The sequence below is a fragment of the Muntiacus reevesi genome, chromosome 6 (genome assembly GCF_963930625.1).
Source record: "Muntiacus reevesi chromosome 6, mMunRee1.1, whole genome shotgun sequence".
Taxonomy (NCBI): Eukaryota; Metazoa; Chordata; class Mammalia; order Artiodactyla; family Cervidae; genus Muntiacus; species Muntiacus reevesi.
The window spans coordinates 99,251,307-99,262,418 of NC_089254.1; the positions used below are offsets into that span (position 1 = coordinate 99,251,307).

General features: G+C 49.2%; 1 protein-coding gene across 1 annotated transcript in view; it reads left to right on the forward strand.

Moving 5' to 3' along the window:
- TMEM178B (transmembrane protein 178B) overlaps positions 1-7,578 on the forward strand; it is a 393,258-nt gene extending 385,680 nt beyond the window's left edge. Inside the window, exon 4 of the mRNA XM_065939814.1 lies at positions 7,239-7,578. Within this exon, the coding sequence (XP_065795886.1) occupies positions 7,239-7,489 (251 nt within the window). The 3' untranslated portion in view covers positions 7,490-7,578. The remainder of the gene's footprint in view (positions 1-7,238) is intronic.
- The last annotated feature ends 3,534 nt before the right edge of the window (positions 7,579-11,112 follow it).

Here is an 11,112-nt window from a genome sequence, read left to right on the forward strand (position 1 = left end):
AGTCGGAAACTTAAGGATTATGGAGGAAGTGCTGGGAATCTATGTATAGCCAAGCAAGGACCTGGAACATACATGTCCCCTGGGGGTTAGGACACATTATTGCATAATATGTGATACCACAGACTGTCACATAATCCTACGACCCAGTCATGTTCTGGTCGTGGTTCAAGCTGGAGGAGAGGGTGAAGTGGTCGGAAAGGATGCGGGGTCCAAAGAGAACTGGGGTAGCCCCAAGCATAAAAAAACAAAGGAGGAAATAGAGAGGGACCTCAAGGGAGAGGGGACCAAGCCTGGATCGAGGGGCAGCTTGAAAACTCAGAGAAGAGACAGCCTAGCAGGAAAAAGCTGTCAAACAATCAGGAAACTAAAAGTAGGGAGAAAGCTAGAATCTGGTATCTGACAACCAGAGAGCCATTAGAGATGGCTGCACAGATAAGGGGGTGGGTGAGAACGCTGTACTTGGTGTTGAAACAAGGAGTTGGCCGTCTGGACATGAAAGCTGTTTCCTCTGTCTCACCCTCACTAAGCATCAGCTGTGTCTAGAGTCGGGATGCTAGGGGGAGTGGAGGCGTGATGCAGTGATCCCACCCTCTCCTCTTCCAGCCAAGTACTGCCGGGACAGGCAGACAAGAGTGACCGGGGCCGGGCCATAGGTTGCCAGGTGACATCATGGGTGTGATTCCTGACTACACTTCAGGTAGAGCTGGTCATCCAGGGAAGCAGATGCTGTGTGTGAATCACGAGCAAACATTTATGTTTACAGAGGTCACCGTTAACACCCCTTGGCCCTGCCTTCCCGTTCGCAGGTGGAGTTTGCAAGGAGGGACTCTAGAGGGGTCTGGAGGACCCATCTGTCAGTGGGTCTTGTTAGCACCAACTCCCAGGCTGTGGGAATCTGGGGTGGTGGTGTTCTCATCTAACTGGGTTCCCTGAACTCTGAGTCCAAGCGAGTGGGAGTCTTGCTGCCAAAAGGGTAAGTAGATTTCACTTCTTCTTCTGAGTAGCTACAACTGGCCAGTTAGGGTCGGCTGCCCGGAGGGCACGGCTGAGTGGGAGTCTGAGGCCCCTTCCAGAACCAGCAGGAGTGAGGGTTGAGATTGATTAGCTATTTCTGCCAAAGGCAGGACTTGAAACTAATAGAAGGGCCATTGAACTTTGCTGTCCAAAGCACAGTTCCTAAAATGACAGAACTTACGGGCCGCTTGTGAGTGGACAAGGCTAGTGCTTTTAAAAAATGTTTAGATCAAATGAAACGTCACATGGAAACAGATCAGAGCAGGACTTGTCCTGGCCAAAGGGAGGAGAGAGGGCTAGGAGTCTTCTTTACTCCCTCTTCCTTCCCAGGGGCAGCTCCAGTGGTACCACCGTGGCACATGGTTTGAACATCCCTGGAGGAGGAACTGCTTTAGGAGAGGACCAGGGAGGGTCTCTGAGAGGATGGCACTGGAGTTGAGATCCCAGAAGATCTCAAGAAGAAGGCCATTTTAGTGAGAGAACAGCAAGTGCAAAGGCCCTGGGGTGACGACAGGTTAGCCTGTTTGAGCCACAGAATGTTCTCTCGTGTGACTGGCGTACATGGTGTCTGGGGGTCAAGCTGAGAGATGAGGTCAAGTAGGTAGGAAGCATCCACCCAGGTGAGGCCATACAGGCAGGTTAAAGAGGTGGGCTTTAAATTTTTTTAACATATAGCTGGAAGAAGAAGGTGAGGCATCACTGATCTGCTACAGAGGTTCTGTGGGAAGTGATGAAAGCCTGTCCAGGGTGACGGCAGTGAGCATTTCAGAAGTCAGAGGTATGATGGGAATGGGGTGCAGACATGTCTTCTCAGCTCAGGCTTAGAGACCAGGTCCCTGGGGCGCTGGGACTGAAGGAAGCATGCTCTCCAGGCCAGGTGAGAACCCCCTTCTGTTTATTGCCTGCAGACACCCTGCTCCTTTTTCAAGACCCTGCTTCCTCTGGGAAACCTCTCCTGGCCCCACATAGTTGTCTATTACCATTTACTTCTGGGTATTATTCCTTCTTTTCCTAAAGATGACTCGATATATGAGGGACCTTCTAGCTATCTGCTCCAACTCCCTGATTTACCAATGAGGGTACCAACTGTTCAGAGCGGATGCTAAACTCAGGCCCTTTAATCCCCCGTCTGGCGCTATTTCCACTTCATCCTCAGCTTTTCATTTGTCTGCCTCCTATCCCCAATGAGATTATAAGGTGTTTTTTTCCATCTTTTTATTGTAGATTTAATTAAAAATTCTCAAGAACAGCGATCCTATCTTATTCTCCCTTTTATCCCTCTAACATCTAGCATAATGCTTAGTACAAACAGAGAAGTTCAACAGATGTTTGCTGATCGGCTGTCGGGCACACTGTGGGGCCCGCAGTCACAGGAATGTTCCCCTCCTTCTGCCCCATCGCAGCTAACCTGCCTCGCCCGGGCTTGACGTCTCTGAGGTCTGGCAGCCGTGTTTCTGCTGTCCCTCCTTGCCTGGCCAGTGTCGCAGCCAGCTCTGGGCACACAGTGGAGCCTTGCTCCCAAGGGAAGGACTTGGCTAGTTCTTTTCACTTAATTGGTAACTGTGACTATAATTAGTCTTAAAGTCTGATTGGAATTAGGCTCAAACCCCAAGACATGGGGGACATTATTGAGAAGATATGACCACGCATTAGACCGTTTGCCTTTCTTGGATCCTCACTAATCCATCAGTAAGTGCTCCCGAGAAATAAGATAACCCAGGCTATAGTCTGCTTCTTGTGAAGCAAGGAAGGTCTCATTACTTACCCAAAGCAGCACTGTACTTGGGGTGAATGGAAAGAGGCTGTGATCCCCAATGCTGTAATATCTGTGTGTGTGTGTGTGTGTGTGTGTGTGTGTGTGTGTGTGTGTGTGTGTGTGAATCGCTCAGTCATGTGCAGCTCTTTGCAACCCCATAGACTGCAGCCCGCCAGGCTCCTTTGTCCATGATATTCTCCAGGCAAGAACACTGGCATGGGTTGCCATTCTCTTCTCCAGGGGATCTTGCCCACCCAGTGATCAAACCTGGGTCTCCAGCATTGCAGGCACATTCTTTACCATCTGAGCCACCAGGGAAGCACTCGCCCTTTATTTGAGGTGTTTCCTAACAGAGACATTTAGAATCTCTGTGAGTTCCCCAGAGAACCCCAGGGAGTTGGTGGTGGTGGCGGCAGGAGGAGGAGGGAATTCTGTGCCCCACCCTCCCCAGTGGGTTGCCAGTCCACAGGTCTGAAAGTTGGACTCATCACCTTAGGACACTGGGTCACGCAGGTCCTTGCCCATCTGGGCCTGTTAACCCCCACACACTCTGGAACTCCATCAAAGTACATCATTAGCTCAGCTGTCAGAATAGCAGTGGCAACATGTCCTGCATTGAGTTTGTTAACTGAGGACCCACCAGGTGCTTACATGGGTGTATTTCCAGTTACTAATGCACATTTTTCAAAACTTGAATTTAGAAGTACAGAAGCATATAAAAATATAAATCCTCACCCAGAATGAAATCCTCACCCATGTCTGGGGACTGACAGATGCTTCCCTGCCTCTTCCCATTTTGTCACACAGGACTTCTCCAAAGGTTGCACAGATGACCTGCATAATGGGCCATCTTGAGTGAGAGCCCGCAGAATTTTTTCCCACCTATGGGAATATTGACAAGAGCTAGCAAACCACAGAAATTTTTAAAGGTTGCCAAGTCACAGAACAACTGAAATGATGTGAAGGTAGGAAGATACCCCAACTAATACTATTAACACAACAGTAAGATGTATGTTATCAACAAGATGGGCCATGTCCAATTGGTAGGTAATTAGGTCCATGTGGTAATTAAGTGATTAGGTTTTGATTTATCAACCACATTCTTTCTGTCCTGCCCACTCTGCTTGCAGTTGTTGTTGTTAAGTTGCTAAGTCGTGTCTGTCTCTTTGCAATTCTATGGACTGCAACACGCCAGGCTTCTCTGTTCTCCTGTATCTCCTGGAGCTTGCTCAAACTCATATCCATTGAGTTGGTGATGCCATCCAACCATCTCATCCTCTGTCATCCTCTTATCCTCCTGCCTTCAATCTTTCCCAGCATCAGGGTCTTTTCCAATGAGTTGGCTCTTCACATGAGGTGAGCAAAGTTTTGGAGCTTCAGCATTGGTCCTTCCAATGAATATTCAGGGCTGATTTCCTTTAGGATGGACTGGTTTGATCTCCTTGCAAGCCAAAGGACTCTCAAGAGTCTTTTTCAGCACCACAATTAAAAAGCATCAATTCTTTGGTGCTCAGCTTTCTTTATAGTCCAACTCTCACATCCATACATGACTACTGGAAAAACCATAGCTTTGACTATACAGACCTTTGTTGGCAAAGTAATGTCTCTGCTTTTTAATATGCTGTCTAGGTTTGTCATAGCTTTTCTTCCAAGGAACTGGCATCTTTTAATTTCATGTCTGTGGTTACAATCTACAGTGATTTTGGAGCCCAAGAAAACAAAATCTGCCATAGTTTCCACTTTTCCCTCCATGTATTTGCCATGAAGTAATGGAACTAGATGTCATGATCTTAACTTTTTGAATGTTGAGTTTTAAGCCAGCTGTTCACTCTCCTTTCACCTTCTTCAAGAGACTCTTTAGTTCCTCTTTGCCATTAGAGTGGTATCATCTGCAACTCTGAGGTTGCTGATATTTCTCCCAGCAATCCTGATTCCAGCTTGTGATACATCCAGCCCAACATTTTGAATGATGTACCCCGCATATATGTTAAATAACCAGGGTGACAATATATAGCATTGACATACTCCTTTCCCAATTTTGAACCAGTCTGTTGTTTCATTTCCAGTTCTAACTGTTGCTTGATCTGCATACAGATTTCTCAGGAGGCAGGTAAGGTGGTCTGGTATTCCCATTTCTGCTTGCAAAACACCCTTAAAATAGTGTCCCTCAAGTTTTATCAGCTATTGGCAACTTGCGAAGATTATAAGGTCAAGATCAATTTTCTTGAGGTCGACCTTCTCTCCCAGAACAGATCACTGGACTTAATCAGGAGGACTGTGCCCTGTTTGATGAGAGGAACTGTCTCCCTTTTGTAAAGTATCCTGTGTAGGTACAGTTCATAGAGAGCTCTTGGGTGACTTCAGTCACATCCAGAGCTTCGATTTACAAGATGTTGACTCAGTCCACATCTCTAGCTCAGAAATTTCTACCAGGCTCCAAACCTGTGGTCCCAAGTGCCTCAACATCCCAAGGGCAGCTCAGATTTGAACTCCGCATGCACGTGCACGCACACACATGCACGCACGCTGTCTCTCTCTCTCCCCCGCTTCCTGTCCTAAATCTAAACTTTAGTAAACAATATCATGCACACCAGGTTTCTAAACCCAAGGAGGCCTCCAGGTTTTGTTGGAATTTGGATTCTTGAAAACTGGTGTCAAAATGGAGCATTCTCCAGCTCTGGCTCTCCCAGCCCGTCACCGTCTCCTTCCCTCATCCCCCCTGCTTCTTGCCTCACCTGGATTCCTGTCTCAAGGTTAGACACAGAACCTCTGCCCTCACATAGGGTCTCGCTAGGCTGACCAACAGAAATCACCCAAGGGACTTTTGAAAAGGAAAGCGCCCCATCCTGTCCCCCAAGATTCCGATTCACAGGGTCTGGGGTGAGACGTAATCCACTCTGGGCACCCACTTAGAATTCTGTCTGAACCCCAGGGCAGAGCAGGAGGGACCCTGGGTGCTTTGTAACCCCCCAAGTTTGGGACCACTGCTCTCCCAAGGAGTGATGGTTCCATACGTGTTTGTACACAATGGCTGTCGCTACACACACAAACACACCTACATGCTTCCCACACACACGATTTCATTTATGCCCAGTCCCTCCGACCATTGCTTGCAGCTGCCTCTACCAACCGTCCCTCAGTCCAGCCCTGCCCCCTGCTCCCTTCTCCTCTTGACACTGCAGGGTCCCCTCTAGACCCGCTGCCTATACACGGCCCTCTGCTCTGCTCCTGACTTGGTGACTTTGGAAACACAGATCACAGCCCCCACAGTGCTTGGGCCCCTGCAGCACTATCAACCCCACCCAGCCTTCCCAAACGTTGTGTATTTCTTCAGGCTGTTACTGTCCCGTCTGCGGCGACAGAGCAAACAAGACGCAGGGAAAATCAAGAAAAGCTCTTAAACTCATTTTAGGCACATCACATCTCTGTTGGCTAAAAGTGGGCTTAGGATTCTATTTGATAGCGTTCTGTCTCTTGTAGCAGCTTTCTCGCTGGAGCTTAATATGAGCAGTGGTTTTCTTTGTTTGTTTTTGTTTTTCTTGAGTTTTTTTGGTTTGTTTGTTTTGTTTTCTGTTTGGCTGTGTCGAGTCTTAGTTGCGGCATGTGGGGTCTTTAGTTGGGGCTTGTGGGATCTAGTTCCCTGACCAGAGATTGAACCCAGGCCCCCTGCATTGGGAGTGTGGAGTCTTAGCCACTGGACCACCAGGAAGGTTCCTAAGCAATATGTTTTGTTTTTATTTTTGTTTTTGTTTTAAGGAGCACCGTGTAATAAGTTTCTGAAATACCCCTAGGCCAGACAGGTTAACTTACCTGACTCTGGATTATGCATCTTCATGGGTGAGAAGTCACGTGCAAAGTTTCCCAGAGTTACTGCCTCTGCTTTGTCGTAAAGAAGTTTTCTCCTAAGCTTGGTGTTCCACGGAAAACACTCTGGTCAATGTTGTCTTATGGGAAAAGGCTTCCAGGATTTGGACGACTGGTTGGTAAACGGATTAAAGGAAAACCCAATATCGTGTAAGATGTTGTATGTGGAAAAGAAAGGAATAAAGATGTTTTTCTCTTTAAAGAGGTAGCGAAGGGGGTGTTTTCTGCGTCTCCAAAGAAAGACAGTGAATTTTAAATGCTTTCGAAAAATGAGCTGAATGCTTTTCTGCTCTGCTTCACCCTACAGAAACTGGCCTTTGATTTATAGTTAGGATTTTCCCAAAGGAGAAACATCCTGAGTTTGTCCAAGACTGGGCAGTTATTGGAGCATGAGGCAGCCTTGATACTATTCCCCTCTCTGTGAATGTTTCCAAATGTTGATCTCATTGGCAGGTTACCCTTAACCTGCATCTTTTCATTTTTCTTATTCAAGAAACTAAAAAAGTGTAATAAACCTCCCTTCTCTCTCTCTTCCTCTCCTTCCCCTCACCTTCTCCGCTCCCCCCCCCCCCCACCCCGCCCCGTGTCTCCCGTCCCCCTCCAGGAACTTTCTGCATCATCTCACTGTGCACCTGTGTGGCCGGGATCAACTTTGAGCTGTCACGTTACCCCCGCTACCTGTACGGACTCCCCGACGACATCAGCCATGGCTACGGATGGTCCATGTTCTGTGCATGGGGGGGCCTGGGCCTCACACTGATCTCGGGATTCTTCTGTACCTTGGCCCCTTCTGTCCAACCTGTCCCGAGGACCAACTGCCCCAAATCCAGACCCGAGAACGGGACAGTGTGCTAAAACAACAAGCCCATACTCACACACACACACATATATATATATAAATATATATATAATATACATATATATGACAAAACTCAATCAAGACAATGCCAGTGCCAAGGCAGAGTGGGGGGCGGCTCAGGCACCCACATCTCGCCGGACTCTGTGTCACCTCATCACCGAGATGGGGGACGGCGTTCCCCTCACGTGGCTCTTCCATCGATTTGTAACTTCTGACTCCGTGGTTTCTTGAGGACAGCGTGAGCATCACCCCTCAAAGACAGGGTCCCACTTCCCACCACTCACAAGGATGGGGGCATGGAGGGGGGGCTGGGAAGAGACGGTGCCTGTGGTCGAGGGTGGCACAGGTGTAGACAAGAAAATGCCATCCCCTGAGCCGACAGGAGGGGATACCACCCCAACCCCGATCATATCGCAGAGAAACAGCGCCCTTAGTTCATAGAATGTAACCAGATCTTCGAGGCCATTTCCAGAACCATTTTCTTCTCCTGCTCTTCCCGTTCTGATTTCCTTCCTGGCCGACCAGCGACACACCAGAAAGTGGACGAGAAAACCCACCGAGAAGGAAGTTTTCTCTCTGCTGCCAGACTTTTGGATGAAGTTCCAGAGGTGGGAAGGGGGAGAGAATGCCGTGCTGAGACGCAAGACCCACGTCAATGAAAGGACACTTCTGTGGATGCTCAGAAAGCCCAGTCTCACCTTCCAGCTGCCTTACACCCAGTTAAACAAGAGGCCGCCCTGCCCCAAGCCCAACCTGCACTCCCTGGGCAGATCGGAGTCTTGGAGTAACCCTCTGGTGTGTGTGTGTGTGTGTGTGTGTGTGTGTGTGTGTGTGTGTGTGTGTGTGCACGCGCGCGTGCATGTATGTGTGCAACAACTGTGGATGGTTTCCTTTTTTTTCTTTTCACCTTTTAAAAATACTACTGGATCATGACTGTTGTCTATCATTTGCGGTAGTTTCATGGCCCAGGATGGAGGCCTCAGGAACTAGGAAGCATCACGAGGGTGGGCCTCTGTGGGTGCCAGTTCTGCAGCTTGACATCCCTGCTGTGTGTGTGTGCGTCTGTGTTTGCTGAGTGTGGGGTTTTGGTCATTTGTGTTGCATTTTTCTATTATTTTTAGTGCGGCTGAAATTCCCTGAGGGCAGAACCAAGAACATAAGCCCTGGGCAGAGGACCGTGGTGCTGCACATCCCAGGCCTGGGATGCCACGGGACTCGGTGCCCTAACTTTGGGAGTCCATGACACATCTGGGCACACAAGCCATGAGCGAAGAAGGGAGCGCGGATCAAGAGGGAGAAGGCGCGTGGCCTCAGTTACCGCTGGATAAAGTCCGTACACCAAACGAGACCTTTCCCTTCCCGTCACGGAAGCTGTCCTTTGTCACTGGACATCCACCCCTTTCCTAGGGGCGACCTCTGTACAGACGAGAGAAAATGGGTCCCATGCAGAGAGAGCCACCATGTCCCATGGGCTCCAATTTGTATGATATTGTGTAAATTCACGGAGAACTCTTGACTCTTGCCATCTTCGTCCTTTCCCTCTTGATATTCAAGGCCATGAATCCCAAAATCGCCATTGTGGTGGCTAGCATCCAAGCAGAGGTGGCCTCGATCCAGCCCGGTGTCCCAGGCTCGGTTGAGCATGTTGGCACTGCAGGTGTTGGCGAGCTGTGATGTCGGCCAGAGGGTTGTGAAAGCTGTGGGGACGGGATCTGCTGGCAGGAGTGGGCAACAGCGGCCAGAGGTCATGTCAGTGACCTCGCAGGGGCCGAGCAGCCCTGGGAGGCAGAGTGAATTCCCCGAGCTGTCCAGCCATGGGTCCACCACGTAGCCGAGGATTCAGTTGCTTCATAACTGAATGTGCTCTGGGCACTTTGCCTCCCACTCAGCAGCCTTCTCCCCTAGCCATGCCCTCTGTTTCATTTCCCTGTCTTCTGCCCCATCTCCCTTCCGGCTACCCCCTTTCCCCACCTATGAAACTATTGCCCTTCTCACTCTTCCACCCACCAGGCTCCAAGTCCTGCCTCTCTCCTCATCTGCTCTTTTTGACTGTGTGTGTATGTGTGTGTGTGCAATTCATGTCCAAATAGGGCATCTGATGTGCGTGGATGGATGTGAGTGTGGGTCTCTGTGTGTCTGTATCTCTGGTGCATTTTGTGTACATTTGTGTCAATGCACACCTGGATGCAGATCTGGGTGTACTACTCAAGACTTCCTTGCTAGCGACACGGGTCAGCTTCTGCACAAAGGCTCACGTGTGAGTGCCCTGTGCGTGGGGTGCTGGGAGATGACCAGGCAGGAAATGCTGTTAGCTCCCAATTGTACTTCTAAGGATGACTTTTAAAACAGAGGATTTATTCTATGAGAAAGGAGAGAATTTTCAGGAGAACCCAGTGTTTCAATTGTTTAGGAAATTTTTTAAAAATAATTTTCTTTGAAAAGTTCAATTTCCTGCTTCAGGGGAAAGGCATACTTGGGCTTGAGGAAAAGTAAGGGGAAGTATCTCAGATTGAGAGACCTGTGCCTCGCTTCCAGGCATCTGGACTGGGCTCCACCTGGCAGGGAGAGGTGGATGTCCACCAGCATCTGTTTGGGGCAGAGGGCTTGTCTGTGATCAGATCCAAATTTCAGCTAGTTTCTAGTTGTGGGAAAATGGAGAAAGAAATTCCAAACAGGGCAATGTGTAATCAGTCACTTAAATTCTTCTTAAGTAACTTTTCTTAAGGAACCAGTACTGTTCACCAACCTGTGATTTATACCCTTTTTTAAAAAATCCCATGCTTGTCATAAATAGATCATCCACTCTCTCCAACTGCTCATCTTTATTGTTGTTGCTGTTGAATCGCTAAGTGGTGTCTGACTCTTTGTGACCCCATGGACTGCAGCACGCCAGGCTCCCCGTCCTTCACTATCTCCCAGAGCCTGCTCAAACTCATGTCCATTGAGTCGGTGATGCCATCCAACCATCTCAGCCTCTGTCGTCCCCTTCTCCTCCTGCCCTCAATCTTTCCCAGCATCAGGGTCTTTTCCAGAGTCAGTTCTTCGCATCAGGTCATCTCTATAACAGACCTTTAACACAGTCTTCTGCATCCCTTTGAAGTGTCCCTAAAATGTTAGGAGAACTCCTAGGAAAGAAGGAAACCACCTGGGCTCAGCTCACCATTAGCAGAGCAGGAGCTTGGACCTGCCTTTTTGGTCAGAAAGGTATAGACGCACACACTCTGGGTCTGGGTCTGCTCAGGGCCAGGTAAGGCCTGGCCACACAGACAGGATGGAAGCTCTGGGCAGATGGCCAGTCCTGACTGTGGGAGAACCGCTCTGGTGACCTCGATCCTTCCAGCACTGGGACTTGATCCCAGATAAAGACGTGCCACCCCAAGCTCGTACTGAAGCTGTCGTGCTGTGAGGGCTGAGGAAGAAGACCAGGAAGAGAGGAAGGAGGAGGCTCAGTCTGTGAGCCTCTTTAGCTCAGACCCTGCTCACGCCAGGTCAGAGTAGGACCCAATCCTCTGGTGGGATTCACGGTCAGCAGCCTTACCCAGCAGCCCACACCCCAGGTCAAGGTCAAATTCCCTACAGATACGTAGACAAAGCCTATACTGTTTATGTGTTCTGAGCT